This window comes from Betta splendens, chromosome 13 (assembly GCF_900634795.4).
Source record: "Betta splendens chromosome 13, fBetSpl5.4, whole genome shotgun sequence".
Classification (NCBI taxonomy): domain Eukaryota; kingdom Metazoa; phylum Chordata; class Actinopteri; order Anabantiformes; family Osphronemidae; genus Betta; species Betta splendens.
The window spans coordinates 4,713,372-4,734,107 of record NC_040893.2 but is presented as its reverse complement, the minus strand read 5'-3'; the positions used below and the strand labels follow the sequence as shown (position 1 = coordinate 4,734,107).

The following is a 20,736-nucleotide window of genomic DNA, read 5'->3' as shown; positions in this document are numbered from 1 at the left end:
ATCAATGAGCTTCCTCCCGTCAGCACCTGTTGACCTCTCGGCCCAGGGTCACATGCTGAAGCCTTGTTTTCCCATAGCTGCAGCCCATTACACTCTAGCCAATATCAGTGCCATATAGGCCGTTACTGTAGCAAATGCATCACTGTCAAAGGGAACACGGTGGATCTCATAAAGTCAGGATGTAATAAATGCCTTATGTGATTATTTTCGCTTTCCTGGAAGAAAATTTTCCTTTTTTTCATTGAACGATTTCCCTCCCATCAACGTTCAACTCTTGTCCGAATTCGTCCCAAGTGGTTTTACAGGAAGTGTGTGCGTTTTCTGCAGTGCTATACAATCTCCACTTCACTAAACTGAGGTCCTTACCACAGGGAGAAACACTTTACATCACGGTCAGAAAGCCATTTAGATTCTCTAAAAAGCAGCCGGACCCTCCCCCTGAATTTAAGGCCGCTTTAACATCATGTCACTTTAAAAGCATTGCAGCATTTGCTTTTTACACTCACTCAAAAAAAAATAGGGAAGGTAACGTGAACAATTGCCAGCTTGTCTACAGACCAACTAGCCAATTTGGTAGCAGTTTCCTGCTGTGCCAACAAAATGAGACAGACGGACACAGTATTGTGTTTTTAAACCACGTAGTTCTGTAATTAGGCACCGATAGAAATGTATATCATCAATGCCGTTGTCAGTGACTAATCTAGGAATCATACTGTACTTCCTGTGATTATACCATCATCATCGTCAGCTGCCAACACTGCTGCTTGCAAAGAAAGTTTTATTAAGTTACGTTATAGACATCACACTTTTCTGTTCAACATGAGTCCTAAGCTTACTTTCCAGACTTTGAGATGAAAGGGTTAAAGGTCAAGGGTTCTCCAGTGCTGCTATTGCAAGAGGGATGAGTGAAGTATTAGATGGAGGAAGCATTTACCGTCACCTGCCTAGTGACGCAGCAAGAGGCGAAAAGAAACACTCTTTCCTGCACAACACAAACACAATCATGAGTAAAATCCCAGAAATCATGTTTGGATCAACATAACTGTAACCACTAAACACTGGAGAAGTGGCACACGAGACAATTTGTCCAAACATTTGAACACAAACACAACAGATAAAGATCCACAATGACATACAGTAACAATAAATATTATTAATAAAAACAGAAACCATGTCAAGGATACAGAAAATCCTGTGACATGAAATCACCTGGAACTCTGAGGCGACTCTGCCACACGCTGCAGCTTGTCCGTCTTTAGAGAGCGAACCAGCAATCCATTGGTGCGCATGTATTTGCGCAGTTGCTCATTTAGGTTTCATGCTGTGTCAGAGTTCCTCCCTGGCAGCACGCAGACATTAATACACAGACAGCATGAAGGGAGAGAATCCACAAAGCTCACTAATCGCTTTACTGACTGGGACAATATTTGGCCATTTGCCTCTCATCTAATGTTGGTGTATTTGTGCTGATTGATGACTGAGTCCATGTTGGCTGCGTATGTTTGGTTTCTGTACAATTAGAAAATGCCACTAATACTTATTGACATTCACATCAGTGAATCAGTGGTTTTGAAATAGCAAAGACAGGTTTGTGCTCGTTAGGCTGCCAGTTGCTCCCTGGTTTCAACATGTCCAGAGGTTGTTTTTTTTTTTTATTTTAAAAAAGAGCCAGTTTGAAGCAGCGAGTCGATGAGCTTTCGCGCGCCGCGGTGCTGAGAGCTTCTGCGAGCACACAGAGCTCACACCGAGTGCGAAGACAAGCTGTTGAGCCGTGCAGCGCCGGCAGAGAAACTCCCCTCACTCAATCACAGGCCGGCTGCCACTCAAACCGCTGAAAGTCAACAACCAAACAGCTCTCTCCATTATGGGAGTTGATTTGTGGAGCGCAGTGGGCACTCCATCGGTGAACTTAAAAGTGAGGCCTTCAAAATAAGATGCCTTTATTTAACGGACCTTCGGTGGATGCAGAAACCTCACATTACTTGCATGTCAGTGCATTCACTTTACTCTGGGAGCTGTACATGCACATCAGATGTCTTAATGTCTAACCGAGCGCTTATGTGGCTGATGCCTTACTGTGCTTATCGCCAAGTGATGCCTTCCCCACTGGGTAATAGAGATGAGGGCTGTAGCTCCCTGCAGGGCGCTTACAGGACTCAGTATAACCCCACAAATACTAACTGCACGCTGGAAAGACCGACCGATTATTACCACAAAACCAGCTGGAGGGCAAATCTGAGCAGATGGTCCCACGTGTACAGTACCTTGGAGCAGAGAAGTATTGAATAATAATGTATAAATAGTTCATTCATGAGAGCTGTCCATCAAGGCGGGCTACTGTAAGAAGCACTGAATCAAGAAGAGTTCCATCATCTATCTGTGTCCTTAAGTCCACAGAGCTTATAGGCACTTTACCAAGGAGTCCATTTGAAATCATTTTTTTTTAATTAGACTCACCAAACTTCAGTTTGTCTTCATAAATGGATCTTCAACTAACAGAATGACAGCAAAAAGGAGGGGAGGCAGCCATTCACGGGGCTCTGTTAAATAAAACAGTGTGCATCCATCTAAAAAGCTCCACTTCAGAGCAACACAACACAGTCTTGCTGGTGATTCATCACATCCTTCTTTCATCTCTTTCTTTCCATTATCCACTTTCAAAGACCTGCAGCCAGTGGAATCAGTGGACTGACAGCGTTATTACTAGAGCAGCCCCACTCCAATCAGCTTAGAACCCCCTGGTAGGATTTCACTGTCTTGAACATGGATGTAGTCGTTACTAACCCTCTATTGTATAATTAATCATAAAAACTGGATTAATTATATTAATTATCATTATATTAGCCAAAAAGTGTTGGTACTGTAGCAAAAGAGACCTAAATGAAAAAAACTGTATCTCTCAGGTGTCCGAAACTCACTCAATTAGTGCCGCTCCATCCATAAGTGCTGAATGTGTGTAAGATAGGTAAATAACTATGATCTTTGTAACGGCAAACACGTTCTGCAACAATCGTGGAATCCCATTCTCCAAGTGAAGATGGGATTTGGAAAGAGATGTGAAGAGCAACATGGCTTATGCAGGGTCTTGTTAGTTGGATATTTAAAGTTATCTATGCATCAAACCTTTTTTTTCCTTAGACTGTTGGTCAAAGATGCTTAAAAATGAATTTTGAATTTTCTTTAACCATGCGGTGGGATTTCAATAATTACAGTGTTCCATTATTACACTCTGTGGCAGGTACTGCACATACAGTACTAACTGATCTTCATAAAGACGACGACGCTGCTGCCAGACTAAGTGCTAATCAGTGCTTCTAAATGCAAATGGACAGAGACGAACATTCACTGCTCAAGTGAAAAAAAGGTCCGTTTTATCTTGGCTTGACTGTATCCAGTTCTCAGTTAAGCAAAGAATTATGCCTAGCTACATGCAATCAAGCTGTCAGTGAGACCACAGCTGGAGATGAATGTCGTATATAACAGGGCGTCATTTGCATAAATGTGAAGTTTTTTGTGCTGTTTAAAAAAATACCCAAAAACCAAGACTAATAAGGATGATTAAAGAATCACTATCCCACCAGGCTCAGTCACCTCACAGCTAAAAGGGCACAGGTTCGATTCCAGTGGTGACTGTGTAGCTGCATCTCCCCCCCAATGACAGACAGCTCGATTAAGTGCTTTAGAAGATGAGTGAGAAATACTGAGCTTCACCTGTGATCACGATTTGCTGCAGATGTGCATTCATTTTCTCTACGTGACTATTAACTGTGTAATAAATGTAAAATGAAGGATTATTCAACATTCACAGCAGGAGAAATCAGTATTTGGGACTAAACAAAACCTATGTTATATCAATCAATATGTTTTTTCTTTACAATTTGATACGCGCACACACACAAATGCGCACACACAGGCTAATCTCCAGTGCTGTAAACTAATGGGGACATTATGTAGTGGAACGCAGCTGCTGAAGATGTGGTGAAATTAGGAATTCAGGAGGAGAAGTCTGGGAGAGAAGTAAGACACGGCATGAGCGCAGCTCCTGAAAGATTTATTACCCAACTCGTTTATCTTTCTATCTCCCCCATCGCACGTACAGTATACACCTCAGACCCCGGCGTGCGCCACAGCCTCCAGCTATCTACAGAAAGGTTGCATAATGTGCCTCCAGCACATTTACGCAGGGTTCAGTATAAAGCAACATGCAAAAGTGACTAGTGAAGGACTAGGAAAATGCAGCTAAAAGCTAAAGGATGCATGGAATTGCCTTGCCAGTGTCAGAAGACGTGAGAAATAGATTCAAATTGAAGACCTCAAACACCAACTTTAAGGCTCTAAAAAGGTAGTAGACAGCAATCACAGTATCCAGAAGGAACTTTCACTGACACCAGGTCTGATCGTCTGGGGATTCATCAAGCAGCTGGCTCTCACTGCAGCTGGATTCATCCTGCAGATGGCTTTCACACAAAAGGGTATCATTTCAACAAGCCTCGTGCAAGATGCATGCTGCACGAGCCTTGGCACTAAAAAGACACGAGCAGGGCATTGTTACAAACACATACTCACTGTATGGACTGAACCATTCTGAATAAGCTACTCCTGCACAACGTCTCCTCTTCATTGGGACACACCTGTGAACGATGCACTGTTGCATTTAGGTTCTATTAAGGTTCACTCTGACCTTATACAAACAAAGCACATGGGAAAAAAATGAACTACTGCAGCAAATAATGCAATAAAACACATTCATAAATTCATTCTGGTGACCGCGAGAGTGTCATGGCCAACTTAACAGCCCTTGAAGGAAGCACAGAAGCTGAAATAGGTAAAAGGAAGATGCTGATAAGCCATAAACACTGCATAATGCATGAATGCATACTGTCACTACTTAATACTAAAATTCCTGCATTTAAAATTGTAAGAGCATATTCCTTTTCATTTGCGATGTGTGATTAGTATTTCCTAAAATAACACCATGGAAAAACAAGACAAACCTAGTCAGGCCTTTTAATCTTTAAGCTACAAGTGCCAACTCTCTATTTTGTAATTAGCCACATTTAACAATAAACCACTAACAAGACCCCCAAGACACTGATAAAGCCAAAGTCTTCCAAGTGAACAAACAGAAGTGTGTCTGCCTCACATGTCAACATTCAACATGCTCCAGTAAAGACGAACAGACACCGACAGAGAGATAATGTGCCTTCTGACGGTCAAGTCCTGCCACAGTGGATAGCTCTGCTTCCCAAACATTTGCCTGGTCACTGGAAAGCTATTAATAGCCCGTACTCTAATTTAATTAACCCTTATTTGAGTGCACAATTAAAAATTGCACTCCACGGCCAATGAGAGACGCAGAGGAGACATCTGAGAAACGATGAATCAGTGGGTTTCATCCTGGAGAAATTATCCTCCTGGATGCTATTCATCCTCACCGCGGCAACGCTGATCGACGCTCGCTTCGACTGATAATAGACCACTGTGCTATGACGAGGTGATTAGCATCGGTGCGGCCCTGCCTCCCCGTCGGTCCGGCGCGAGAATGACTGCAAGTGAACGGGATTAGAAATGACGAACGCCACACTTTATGGTCCTTTAGGCGGAGGAGCACGCGGCGAGAAGGCGCCGCGCTAACAGCTGCCTAACAACAGGAAAGAAAGAGGTGGATGGTTTTGATACACTCACTCTAATTTAAACTACATTGATAAAAGTGTGTTAGAATGATTATTGGTCTATGATAACCTGCATCAAATGTTTATACTTAAAGTGGAATTCTCAAACTTTGTACCAGCAACCAGCAAATCACAACATAAATGATTTTAAGTTGGTGTGTTCAGCAAATCAGTTCATTTCTACGCTTATGAATCAATAATTAGTTTTCTAAAAGTCTTATCTCCAAATTTTAAAATTCAAGAGCTTCATTTTTATTCAGTTATTCAAGGTGAACATGTTTGGCAGGTGCTTCCAATCAATTAGCAACAGACATTAGCCCAAAATGCTAAACACTTGTGTGCAAGATGCCCTGGTAGATTTTTAAAGCGAGTGTTGGTGCCAATAGTCCGCTATTAGGGTCTAATTGAGCTTTCAACAAGTCCATTGCAGGGTCTAAAAGCTTCCTTTGAAATAATTCACCAAAGGCAGCTTCTATATTGAGCAGCGTGACGTCAGGGCTTCTGGCTGTGCTGAACAACGAGCAGACCTGTGCCTTGCTCCAGGTGAGTCGGTCCCCTGCCACTGCTTTGTGTCTGCCCTGGCACCGGCCGACCTGAGCCCAGCGTGCTCCTCCATGACAAAACGCCATTACGTTTCAATTAATACCGCTTTGCATGATCAAATAAGAGAGCAGAGGTCACGCGCTGAACGCACCAGCTCCAATCCTCTGCTGCGTCTGTTGGTTGAACAGGCCGTTGGAGACCAGCTGCCAGCAACAACAAGCCGTTTAAAAGGATCAGGTCCTAAACAGAGAGATAGGAGCCCCAACACTTTTAATCAGAACATTTTTCTGCACTCTGTTCTCCATTATAGTAGAAAAAAATAAACACAAGAACACTAGCAAATGTTTCTCATTAGACCAACCTTTCACAAAGAAAGACAAGAGAACACGGCAGAGGCTGTTCATCAGCGTCCTTCTGCTCTGTTTTTAGCCAGAGAGGCAGCATCTCAGCGAAACAGTGGGCTTTCCATTTATTTTATTTGGACAGCAAATAAACTGTGACTGATCCAATTTCATCAAATAGAGATGCTCAGACGTGCTAGACCTCACGCAGAGCGCCGCATTGGCCGAGGTTACGGGGCCTCGCGAACGAACGGTAGGAGTTCGACTCCAGGATGAGGAATGATGAAGATGGTGGAGGGAGATTAGGAAAATAAAGGTCTGTCTGGCCACGAAATGCTCTGGCTTCAGGCCGCAGGTCGGAAATGGATTGGATAGCAGAACATCAGTTAGATTTCCTATTTAACCGCAGGCATGAATGAGACGTGATTCATTGTTTCTTGCTTGTGTTTTCATGTGGGGCTCCTTGCTGGCCAATGGAAGCAGTTTCTCTCACTGAGGCACCTTCACCCTATTCTCCTCGTTACTTCCCCACAGTGACTGTGCTGTTCAGGATGTTGGGCACCAGCTAAGCTTAGCCCAAAAGAAATTGGCAAAGATGGGACAGCTATTTTTAAAACGACAAACAAAAAGAATATATCAGGGTGCAGGAAAATCAAAAGTACAACATCTGGGAACCACAACATTTGTACAAAATCACAGAAGAAGGTCTGGTGCTTGATGAATAGACTCTGACCCGTTTTCTTTTTAGTACCAAAGCTTTTACCCTCATTGCTGCTGAATCCATATTTCTCTGCTAGAAGGCTATAAATAACGTCCGTCCTGTCCGTGTTGGTCAGTGTTTGAAGTATCGCTCTTCTTTCACCGAGAACAGACATGAAGTTCTGTTTAATGTTAACAGATACGCTGCATGTTTGATATACGAGCGCGCTGGTCGTCGGCCCACACGCCCTGCGCGGTGCCATCAATCTGCTTCCAACCGGGAGCACTGCGAGGATCGCGCTTTTATAATGCTCGGCTGAAGCACGTGAAGTTTATGGAGAGTCAAATCAATAACATTGGGGTTAAGCAATTTTCCCGACAATTTAGAAAACTTTATGTCTTGCATTTATTAACCATATGTACTACGTGCTACTACATCTACTACTACATCAGACATCAAACTATTTCATTGCTCTAAGAATTATTTCCTCTTCACACAAAGGGCGACAAACGAAGATGCACAGTTTTTGTGAAGAACGAGGACAGCAGAAGATGACAATGTCTTGATGAGTGCTGGTGAGTAAACAGTGAGCTTATGATTGTACATGCACTAAATAAGATTTCTCTGCCTGTGGTTAACAACCATGCTGCTGTCAAGTCACTGAGAAGTGATGCTTGAGTAAAGATACACAAGACCATTTTGTTTTTTTACCAGACTGACCTACGCCATTTTTGTAAGACCCTGTTAAGATTGGACAGACTGATCTGAAACATCTGGATGTTGGATCTGTTTATCCCTGTGACAAAGGGGCAGTGAAAAGTTTGGTTACACACCAAAAACAGTTTGCTGTGTTTCTACTGCATTTCACATCTGTAGCTTCTTACAACAAATATTTTATTTGGAAGAAAGGAGATTCTGAAGGTGGGTATAAATGACAATATAGTTCATTTTTTTGTCATTAAACCTGTTTGATTGATCCAATAATGCTTCTCTACAAATCCATATAATCGTATTGTAGCTGAGATTGGATTATTAAATATGAATAGTACAACAGTACATAAATGCAATACAAGAAATAAACATTTTTCATTTAGCCTTAAAATTACAGTGTTATGACAGATAAAGCAGTAAATACAGCTTTTACTAAATGAGCAGGTGTTTACATTTACAGCCTTTTTACCTTGTGGACAGTGGGGATAAATTCTCGTCATTTGGTTATGAAAAACGATGCAGCAAATAAATGAGCCGGCCAACAGTGGCGGTTTTAGGCTTTGTAAATACTAAGGTTGTGAGTCAGATGTGGGCGGAGCTATGCGTACTGTTTGAGTAAGGTGTTTGAGTCCGCGTCACTGATCTAGGATCATAGGGGGTGGAGTCTACTTAAATATTTAGTTCATCATTTAACATTTACATTTAACATATACATTTATATTTAACATTTACATTTAGACTTTTGCACATTTAACTAAATGTGAGGAAACGTGCCATTTAGTTAAATGTGATAAAACTAGTTATAGGTGCTCCTTTTACATTCGGCACCCCATACACTTGAACACCACAGCAGCGGCAAAATGATTTGGTCTAATTTACCGGTTGAAGCTGTCCCTGAAATGCAGCGTCCTTTCTTTTAATAGTTTACTTTGGTTCTAAACTCACGTTTGCTTATTTTCACTCTTTTATGATGCTGGATAAAAGGTGCAACTGTGCAAACGAACAAGAGCAGATAATCAAACCAATCAGCAGCACTTCTGATGTGATTGACAGAAGGGAGGAGCCAACCAGCTACGAGTGATGTGCGCGTCAATCAAAACAAAATCAAAACATGATGAACAGCAGTGTGAAATATATCGTATACAGTAATGGCTGCACAATATTGTAGATCGTACAGACCCCAAAACTTTAGTATAAATATGATGACGATCAGCTTCATCTCATCCAATCACAAGTGAGTGTTTCAATTTCAAACATTTCACAGCTTGATGCAAGTTTATGTGCGATATTCAGCACACTCATTAACTCCTGTTTTATGGCCTTTTGCTCATAACATGTGTTCTGAAACTGTGAGTAACTGAACTAAACAGATGTACGTGATAAAGTGGCCACACACTGCATTGTAGATAAGTTACACAATATAATATTGGCTATCAGCAAACAACATTTCATATTATAGAGCTGCCCTGGTTCCATGCTCTGTTACCATGCCTAAAAGCGTAGCTACCTCCTGCAGCTTGAATATTCTCACTCATCTCCATCTGGGTTCGTGAACTGGATCCTGCTTTCTGGGCTCTGAGAGCAAGACTCTACGACAAATAGACTCAACAGGAAATGCTGGAGAAGTGAAACAAGGTAACATCAAATGGATGTGTGAAAAGTAAAAGAAATAACTTGGCAATCAGAACGGAGGGTAGAGGGCAACGTGTGGTGTGATCCTGTAAAAGGGTGAGACTTGAAAGATAGATCTTGAGAAACTACCAATAGCCACCAACCTCCAAAATCACCAACTAAAAGTCTAAAATGCCTCCAAAAAGCCAAATAACGGAGTAAAGGTGACTGAGGTTCATCTGGAAAAAGGCACTAGGAAGAAACAATCTCAGAACAAGCTCGCAGTGCAAAGCAAGATGGGAACAAACATTTTGGAAGCACATGGTTCAGGTAACTAAATCACGTGAACTAGACTTGTATTTATGTGAAGGCAATTCCCTGGCCTTTACACAAACATAGTCATGTGGATTTATTAAACCATTATTTTATGACTTCACAGCTTCCAGGTAAATCCTTAACCTAGTTTATCCTCTTGGCCTAAAGACCATCACAACCCTTTTTTTACAGACATAACAAGACTTGTTCACGAACAGTAAAACAATAACTCCTCTCAAGAACATAACAAGACTGAAACCTTAAACCTTAGATCAGACTCACATGACAGGGATTCAACAAACAGGTCATCACAATCAGCAGCCATGAACCATAATGACCAGAGTTGATCACAGATGATCTGGCGTGTCTGTGGGAGTGATCTGCTGTCAGGGTCGCAGAGGGTACAACCAGGAAATGGGAGTGGAGAATGAGAGGGGGCGTGGCCAAGGAGAGAGAGAGAGCCGAAGTCTAGTGTGCAGCATGTTTTTAGGAACAACAGTGAAGGGCCTTTCTAACCTATCCCCGTTAAAGATCTACTATCTAGATGTACAGTATAGACAAAGGCTTAAAACCGCCCCTGTTCCTGCTGTGATAGGACTTTTAAATAACTTAGAACTCATGCTGTGAAGCTGTGATTGTGGCTTACCTGGTTCCTGTTGTGTATTATTGTTGTGGTTGGGTGTGTTTCTGCTGGCTGTACAGCAATTTGCCCTCTCCCAGGATAATAAGGGATCCTGATCTGAGTGCTTGGTTCCTCCTTGACCTCCTCGTGTGTGTTACTCACAGGTGTTTTACTGAAGCTGCTTTAAGCTCCGATTCCTCGTGCTTATTTTTTTCTCGTTTCGGATCGACCCGCCTGAAACCGTTGACATCATCGTTTTCGCAGCTTAAAAAAAATTAGTCCAAGCGTTGATTGTTTTCGTTCTCTGCATTGTTTACTCTATGAAAAGCTCCTGTATATTATCCACCACACACATACCGCCCAGCAGCCGGGCACATTATGCTAAAAACAACTAATGTAGCCTCAAGCAGAGGTAATGTGTGGGCAACAGAAGTCTGTTCCCTGCATCATTCCACGGCCCCTGATATGTTTGTGTTCAGTATTAAAGCAGCAGACTGTCATTTTTTTATAATCAGCAGAAAATTAAAAGAATATTTCTACGGGCTGTTCTGAGAACCTGTGTCAGAGAAGGTTTCTCTCTGCATTAAGATAAGATAGGAGATAGATGTCTATGAAACAGTTGCATGTAAATTTAGACGTCAGTCTCGCTTCGCTGATCTGACCCTCGTGTCACGAGAAAATCAGCAGTTCCAGAGGTTCATGGGGAAAACGTGCAGCAGTACAAAGGACTGTAAGTTCTTTCACCGGCGATGCCACATGCCTTGAAAAGATTCTGGGGCTCTTCACGCCTCTCACCACGTGAGAGGCCTTCCTGCTACGGCGCTGTAATAAATGTACAGTAGCAGCATGGGCTCAGTAACACTGGGATAGTCTGCTGTTACCTGACACCGCCGGCATATAAAGCTACAGTATGCCACCAAGGAGAATGTGGCATGTACATGACCATCTGGGGTTCCAGGTACTCAGAGGATTCCCAAACAGGGAACTGCTTTATTGGTACTGCTTTAGAGACTTTCCACGCTGTTTGGAGCTGGACCCTCTTATCTAGCGAGGATGTTACTTTAAATCTGGGGCAACAAAATTAAAGCTGGAAGCACAAAGAATAAAATCCCCCCAGTCGGTTGTGACACTAGTGAGAGCAACAATGATCTGATATTTCATTGATCCCTTCAGGGAAATTCTCTATCCGCGCACGCTTTGTGGAAAAGGTTAGAGCACAAAGGCCGCACGCGCAACGGCAGTCCTGACCCTCAGATTGATCCCGGGACTTGCTCAAAGGCTCATCAGCAGGGCATGCGTGTGATGGGGAAACCAAACCAGCACCTCCTGAATGCACATCACAGCAACAAGATGCCTGGAACAATTAGGAAGCTTTTACACCAGCTACTACGTAGCGTTTAGCTCCTTCTGTGAAATATGTTCCCACATCTTTGTGGGAACCACATCCCTAAACATAACACAAATCACTGCTGCATAGAAGAGGATGAGCAAAAGCAGCCTGAAGCAAACAAGTGGCGCGTTTGAGCTGCAGGAGGATGTTCAGAATGAGCAACAATGATCCTTATATGCCTCAGAACGTCACGGATTCAAGCCTCTGTCACGTAGCCGACACGTTCAGAGTTCAGCCATCAGCCCAACTGCGTAAAAAACTGAGCGCTATTATTAGAAACGCGCCGCGCGCCTCGTTTCGTAAAGGTTCAGCTTAGTCACGGCTGCTTATGGTCCAGTTTATCACCCTGAGAATGCAGAGTTTTAGTTCGGTTTCTGTGAGCTCGGTGGGAATTTCCGTTGAATTTCATGACACTGCTGGTCACATCCTGAATTTAAAGAGCAGCTGCCAAAAATAGTTCCACCCCCGCATTCGGACGGAGACGCGCGTTGTGATGGATATGCGTGACCACCGACCTTTGGCTCTGTCTGTAGGTCACCGACACATCGCCTGAACATGTGGTCAGTGTCCCTTTGTTAGAACCGTGGCCCTGCGGCGTCACAGTCAAACGGTGTGTCAGTGATGTGACCGAACCCCGGTCCGCTCTGGACCCTCGCGCATTCCTACAGATCGCCGCACGCGCCAACAGCCAGCAGCTGGAGACGCAGGTTTCTACCTGCGCGTGCACGTGCTGTGTAAGGGTCCCCTTACCTTTTCCTCTCGTCTCTTTTGACATGGTGTCCTCTCCGCGGCGGCCCGCTCGCTGTGGAGCCGTCACGTCGGTCGGCGTTTAGTCGGTAGTCGGACACTTCATTAAACAGCGGCGGCGGCTCCTCTTCCTGCGCCTGGACGCCTGTCAGACGGGAGGAAGACTACGGCTGCCGGATCGCCGTCTCCTCACTCGCCCCGCGATGAGAAGAGGTGGGGAGACGGGCACGTGAGGAGGAGAATGTGCGGCGGTGCTCTGTGTCGTTCACCTGTGTCAGGTCCCCGACGCGCGCCGAGCCGCCGCTGTCGCACGCATATCCTCCACTTTGCGCCGCTGAGCGTTGTGCCTCTGCAGACTTGGCTCACGTGCGATGCCCACCCAGCTCTCCTCTACTGTCGCTGACACGAGCCAGAGTTCCTTAAAACAAGCCGCCGGTCTGCAGCTCGACTGCCTCCAGCGGTGCGCGCGCGTCCGCGGCCGCGACCGCTGAAGGGCGTCTGTCCCCCTCCGAAACAACGTCTTCTCACTTTTACCAAAGGCTCAAGAAGCAGATCTTAAATCCGGCGGCTGACGTGACATCTACTTCACCAGCTATGAATTGTTTAATTGAATAACGGATCCAAATTCGTTATGTACCACAGCATAAAGAGGAACATTTCAGGAGGAACATATGTGTTCTGTCTATATGTAAGTTTGGTTGTTACCATATAGCAAAAAGACAATTTGTAGGATGTTAAATCATAGCTATTGCTGTTTTCAGACAAACTGCAGGGATATTCACAAATTGAAATTCTGGAATCTGCCAAAAGAAGCCTTAATTGCATATTCCTTCCTATGCATGGAGGCATTAGGATGGATGGCATGGACGCTACCACACCTGTCATTCATCCCTATCAGCGAAGCAGCAGGTGTCAGAGGGACAGTCTCGCAGGCACAAAACAAAATGTTTGGGCTCCTTGACAATAAGTCACTCAAATTGAAGACAAAGCCATCAAAACAACACAAGCTGTGTAAGGATAAAACAGAAATAATAAGATGCATCACGTTCCCTCTAAATCCTTCAAATCCATTTACGAGGTCGGGTCTAATCTGGAGATGCTTTAATTAACGGTGCCTCTAATTTAAATGAGCTCATCTTGACCTGCTCACTTATGTGAATTGCTGTAAAAATGGGTTTTCATCACACCCTTGTGTTGCGTGTTACCCTCTTCGCTGTATGGGGCCACACATAAAGTCACGCAGGCCTTGAGAGGATGGCGCGATGGCACTGTCACTCAACAGCCTCATCCACACAAATGAATATTGATGGAGGGAATCGCCTGTGGCTGATGCGTCAGCGTGGAATCCGAGAGGCGGGCACGCCATGCTACAGAACTCCATAGGGATGCACACAGCCAATTTGTATTTATCATAAAAGCCAATGACAACACACTTCTGGCTTGGAACACTTAGCAGAGATCCCACTCAGAAAAACCTAATAGAAAAAAGCCTTAGAGCCACGAAGGCAGCAAGATGGATTGCACTGATTACAGCAAATGGCTGCACTGACTGAATCCAAGTGGAAAAAATGCTAATTGAATTAAGTGAATTTCTCTTGTAAGAGAGATTCTCCCCATGGCAATTAGAACATATATTCAAAGCTGCAGTTCTTATATTCAAGACTGAAGTTACCTTCTACGCAAAGTTTGGGTGTTCTGCATGGGTTTGTTTCATAACTGAGACTGATGCCTAATGTAAAAAACACATTTGTAACAAAAAACAATAGATTTTTCCGAAACAACTGGCCAACAACACATTTTTTAAAAATCAAGTAATCTTTATTATTTCATTTTATTATTACCAAATTGCACTTCTATACAACTGGAACCAACAACTAGTAGATACCAAGAAATCTATCATGAAATATATGAAATCTGAGTGGAAAATCCAGGTACAATTTACAGCTCCTCGGCATTACAGCCCAGACCCACAGAAACCCTGTCACGTGTAAATGGATTTATAGTCATAGAGAGCCATTGTTGGGATTCTAAAATATAAAAACAGGAGCAATGTGAGACTTTGCAGGAGCTGTTAGCGTCACAAAATACACTTGGCACTAAGCAAACATATTTTAGCACCCGAGGTGAAGATTTGTTGTTGTTTTCTGTCTGAGAAAACGATTTAGTGACCTTGTGGGTGGGAAAGCGCCATTTACCACTTAGCTGGGTGGATAGCGGTGAACAAAAAGCTGCATGATTTCTGCTCTTTAAAACTTGAAACTTTCTACTAAAATATTCTGGCGTCTGTGTGTCACACAGGGTTCATACTAGTATCACTTCACATTCAGGTATGACTGAATGATGACGGCTTGTCAATGTCGCACAAAAACACAATTGTGTTGCTGTGGCTCTTCTGTGGCTGGTTATCTGTGTGTGTAAAACAGCATTGTTCCTCTTTATATCCACAGCCTTTTACTCCTTTACATATGTTTCAGAAAGACACAGTGCTGCTTTGATCTGCTGTGGTTAAAGTACCAAGATTATTTACTAGACTCAAAGTAGCTCAAAAATACCTGAAGTACCAAAAGTGAAAGTATTGTTTGAGCAAAATGAATCATATTACATCAATGGACTCACTCAAATAGAGTTTGTACGTTGAACACATCTCCTATAGCCTATACAGTTATGGATCATCAACTTTAGGCTACATATGACAGAGGGAGCACTTGAAACTAATTTCAGGATACCAAGAAGAAACTGGGAAAAACAGCCAGGTCAGAACAGCCGAATGAGCACTGACTAAACTTTTATTGTTTTCGCATCTGCTATGAAGTTTGAATAAAGTTACGAGCTGATGCTTTTTTGGCTTTGTGTATTGGAGTGTCAGTGTAGCGTTAGTTTATGTTGCTAACGTAAGCTTGTGCATTAGTTTCAAATGGTCGGCAACAACTTTAATATTAACAAATAATTTTATTTTGTAGGTGGCTGCACATCGTCACAGAAACTTTTGGAAGGGGCAGCTGTTTTTCCAGACACTAACAGCAGATGAAGGAATGAAGATGGATTTGACTAAATAAAGAATCTGTGGCTTTCTAACAACTGTTTGCTTTGATTCAAAATAATAAGCTGCTGAACGACTTGGAAACAGTGTCTTTATTCAAATACACTGCAAGCAATGTCCAAATGTTTGTGTGTAACATGCCCTGCAGTTGGTGGCTCATGAAGATCCAATCACTGCAGCTCGGGAGATTCGTAAGAGCACAGTGCATTCTGGGTGTTGTAGGATATGACTGTCACTGATCCAGCATCATTATCATGTTTTTGTGTTGTTTACCGTTTTACTTTGGCATCTTCCTGTTTGGGTCCTGTTTGTGTAGTCATTGTAATTTTACGTTTCAGTCACGTGATGTTCACAGCTGTTCTCGTTTAGTAATCAGTCTGTGTATTTAAGTAAAAGTAACGACCTCCGGTAGTATGTAAGAATGATGGGACACTCAGATTCCTCCATATTTTCTATGTAGAGAAATTATCATTTAGTTCTCTGCAAAAAGCCTCGGGCTCACAGACTACAGCTAGTGCTTTCTAGTTTCCTCTGTACCTTCCCCAGCAACTGTCAGGCTGAAAGGGGGCGGGGTCCGGCTGAGAAGGGGTGGGGCCAGTCTGCTGGATCAAAACTACTCTGTCCGCTATTGTTTTTCCTCGCATACGCTTACAGCACTAATATTCAATAGCTGGAGGTTCTGCTGTTGAATATTTATAAGACAGCGAGTACGCACAGTCTGATATTCATGGTTAGTTGTATGGGCCAGAGTTCAACAACGAGTTACGCCATATGTAGGAGTGCGATATAGAGTCAAATTACGGTCAGATTTGTGCATTTGTAAAACAATGTGCGCGTGTAACCAGATGCGTGCGTGTGTGAACTGCTCTGTGCGTGTACCGTATAACTAGATTTGTACCTGTGGACTTTGTTGGGCTACTGTATACTATGCTTACACATATAAATTGGGGCGTTAATAATGCACAAATCGTGGCTAAATTTACAAGTAAAACAACGTGATCTTTTTTTTGCCCCTACGCTCTGATTGGCTACTGAGTAAGGAAGTGTTGCAGTCCTTTGACGTGGCACAGCAGATCCTGAAGGCTCCACAAGCAGCAACAAGCTAGTCCACGGACTGATGACTTTAATTATATTTAATGATCAGACAGACATGACGGCTGTGTGTGATGCTACTCTCTGGTGTTTCTATCATATGTTAATGTAACATGTTAGCCGACAGCCTATTCGCAATGCCATGCTATGTAATGATGCAGCTGGAGTTAAGGTGGGTATGTTCTAGTAACGCTGTCGTTGTGACTCCGTGTGATCGGTTATCAGATAATCAGTTATCAATAAAGACGTTTACTTTAGATGAGCATGTTTACTTTGACAATGCTTTTAAACAGCTTGATATGTAATGCATTTGTTAGACAGGCTTGGATTTCAGTGGAGAATTATGGTGCTTCTCGCTGAACAACACCGGTCTACAGGGAGACCTAGAGTTGCTGCAGGATATCTCAAGACGTCACCAATACCAAAGACACGGACAGAAAGCTTGGTCTGAAAAACCGTGATCGTTTATTTAGTTTGCAGCATTCACTTTCAACCATCAGCTAAGACTTGCACGGCTCTGACTCTGCTTCGCTTCACCCACAGTTTGCTCAGGTGTCGACAGCGCCTGCCGGCAGGCAGCCTTAGTATTCTGAAGCTAGTTTGAACTGCTGCTATGTTTACCAGCAGCACAAAACTAATGATCCATAACACACACACTCCCCTCTCAGCAGTGGAATCCACAACTTCATCCCAGAGGAATCGGCAGCAGTATAGCCAACATTGCCTACAAAATGAAGTAGTAATATTGAATTAGTTTCTGTCAGTCAGTCAGAGCTAATATACAACCTAGCATTAGCAACATAAGCTACTTCCAACAGTCTAAAACACCATAAACAGCAGCTAGAAACTTTACTCAAATTTCACAGCAGAAGTTAAAACAATAAAAGGTTGAATATATTACTTAATCAGTGCTCATTTGGTATATTGGATATTCAGTTTTGCTTCTATCGGCGTAGAGACACGATGCATCTGACGATCTGTTGCAGGATGCCGGCCTGTGGCTCTGCCTGACGCCGGCTCTGGGCTCTCTGCTGCAGGTGCCGGTTCCTTATAGGCAGCCTTATCCTCTTCCAAACGACGTAACTCGTCTACGCTGTCCTCTGGCTCATACAACTAACCACAAACATCAGTCTGTGCTGAAGTACTTTCTGTCTTCTAAATAATCTACAACAGCACCTCCAACCATTGAATATTTGTGCTGTAGGTGCGAGGGAAAACAATGTGGCTCCAGCTGGCTGACTCCGCCCCGTCCCAGTCTGGCTCCGCCCCCTGTACCTGCCCCAGCCTGACTATTGCTGGGGCATGTACAGAAGACACCAAGAAGCACTAGTTGTAGTTTTTGAGCCCACAGCAAACCATCTGCCAAGGCATTTTACGGGAGGAATAAATGATAACTTCTCTGCATTGAAATTATGGAGCAATCTGACTGTCCCCTCATTCTCAAATATTATCTGAGGTCATTTTGGTCAACCCCAATGAAAATTTGTGAAGGTTTCCTTTAAGCACCACGTCTCATCATTGCCAGTTGCCAGAATGTTTTTCCACTTTCCAGTGTTCTGTTTCTAGTAAGTTTCTCCAGTGTACCAAATCTAGTTTTTGTTCATGACCTTGTCTTGCCGGCTTTGGACTTTGCCTTGTGTTTTTGGCCTCTGCTGGAAACTGACCACTGATCCCTTAGTAGTTCTGCAACCTTCTCTGCAAACCTGTGTCCCTGTTTGACCAACCTATTTTCATTAAAGCTACACAAACCAGTGTGTGCTGTGCATTTCCCTTCCTCTTGCTTTTCTCTGACAATGATCATTTCAGCCACAACACACTTCTCTGTTTTTTCTGAACTGATCAGTTTTATACATTTCTGCACATTTTAAGAATGTATAAGTTCATGAGTTATGAGCAAGTGGGGATGTTAAGAGTTTACTCATTGTTATATGGTAGTGATGAGGGCCCCAGGAAGGGCATCTGGCATAAAATCTTGCCAAATCAATCATGCAAATCATTCATTGTGGCGACCCCTGATGGGATAAAACCGAAAGGAATTACCTTTTTATGTGGTAGTGATGAGAATTTTTGCTACCAGTGTTGGGGAACAGCTCTATTTTTTTGAGAGAGATGCGCCTGTGTATGTGATTGACTTCTGAACGCAACAGACTTTGTTTCGCTTGGACTTTTTCTACTTAGAAAATATGACCACGTCTTTATTTTCATAAATCCAAAAAGAAACAGGATATATGGGTCTGGTCTGTTTAAGTATTCCAGTGTTGTATTGGTCACTTTAATGATAAAGCAAATGACAAGTTTAACTGAAATTTGAACATGATGACAACATTACATGAGAAATCAGGGGATGGCTTCATTACATGTTAATAAATCTAAATGTAGCTGAGCTGCTAACATGACTTTTATGACCAACCATTTCCTCTGAATCTCCATGTTGACTTCAGTCCCTGGAAACGTCTGTGGTGGAAATTTTCCATAAAGAAGCAGATGAGAGAGTTGTCCTTTTGTGCGATTTATTGAAATAATAAAGAAAATAAAAATAATGGGGAAAGCAAATAAAAAGCATGGATGTTGATCATGCACATCAACAAACCAAAAACCAGCTGGGGAGATCAGTGCACACACCACGAAGGTGTGATGCAAAGAGCCCACGATCCTCAAGTTGCTTCTGCCTTTTAGCTTCTCTGTCCGACTAGGGTGGAATGTCTTTCTAACCCAATCAAATTACATGCACCATCTCCTCCCTGTCGCAGTGTGTGTGAAGATATTTACATTCTCACACCTGCATCGCTGACGGCCAGCTATCTGTGAGAAAGGAGCACCAAGTCTCAACAGACAGAGACACAACTCCTTGACCTTGGGTTTGGGAGCTAGAGTTGAGAGTCTATCAGGCAGAGACAACCACTGAACAATCTAGGTCAAATGTCAAATGCATACAGTAAGACAAAACCTAAGATATTAATTGCAGAACATAAGTCATATAATAACTGCATAGAAATAAGGAAGACACAATTTTTCCCATAACAACGTCAGAGTGAAGGTTTGGTTTCTACATATTTACAGTTTGAGCTTTGTCCTGTTTCTGTTCATACATTTGTACCTTTTGCATTGTGACATTTGTGTTTATACACTATGATCATCACACAGAATAAACACCAGCAGAGCACACACGATGGAGACCACAGTGTTAAAGGCAGCAACGTCTGAAAGAGAGGAAGAGTAAAGTCATCCTTCCTCTTAACAGACATTAGCAGCAGACTCCTCATACATGTATATCTGCTATCTGACACCTGCACCACATTCACACAAAGCAGCAGAAGGAAGACCAGTTATCAGCCCTGTGGCACCACAGCATGTGGTTGTTTTGTGATGCATTGAAATTGATACTAAATATGTTTTAACATCTGCTAGTTTATATTGTGTTTACACTGGAATCAGTTACATTGACCCCATTTACACCGGTTTCATGGACTAACTAAATATTTGATGGGTTTTTACCAACTCACAGTTGAATGTTGGTGTATTTTCCAAAGCTCCACTGTGAGTCTGAGCTGCACCAGTAGGTCCCAGCATCATCACCTGCTTCCAGATCTGAGACCATCACCAAGAAAGAGCTGGAAGAAGCATCGTCCAGCAGAGTGAACTTGACGTCAGTCACCGTGTCTGTGCAGTTCCAGTGCTGGTCTCCCTCACAGAGGAACTTCCTGTTTGTTCCATGTTGTGGTGGATAAGGACACTGCATAGTCAACAAGTGTCACACAGAGCCTTGGAGTTTGTTTGACTTCACACCACTCTGTCAGACACAAGGAGGTTTATAAAAACACTTCAGGTCACAGGTGCTTTGAAAAAAACAGAGTAGTGATGATCAATGTGTCAAACACCATAAGTTTGACCAGGTGACCTTTGATGAGGCAACTGTGACCGCTCACCTTTGACCTCCAGATTAACATAGAAC

General features: G+C 43.1%; 1 protein-coding gene across 7 annotated transcripts in view; it reads right to left on the bottom strand.

Annotated features, from left to right (window-relative positions):
* The window catches only part of pitpnm3 (PITPNM family member 3), a 65,278-nt gene extending 52,108 nt beyond the window's left edge, over window positions 1–13,170 (bottom strand). For 3 of the 7 annotated variants that reach the window (XM_029170753.3, XM_029170754.3, XM_055513969.1), the window contains exon 1: window positions 12,656–13,170. In XM_029170753.3, coding sequence (XP_029026586.1) covers window positions 12,656–12,680 — 25 coding nt within the window. In that variant the 5' untranslated portion in view covers window positions 12,681–13,170. Of the gene's footprint in view, window positions 1–10,175; window positions 10,248–12,655 lie in introns of those variants that run through there. The other 4 variants (XM_041073355.1, XM_055513968.1, XM_055513966.1 and 1 more) reach the window with 3 other exon arrangements.
* Window positions 13,171–20,736: the final 7,566 nt, after the last annotated feature.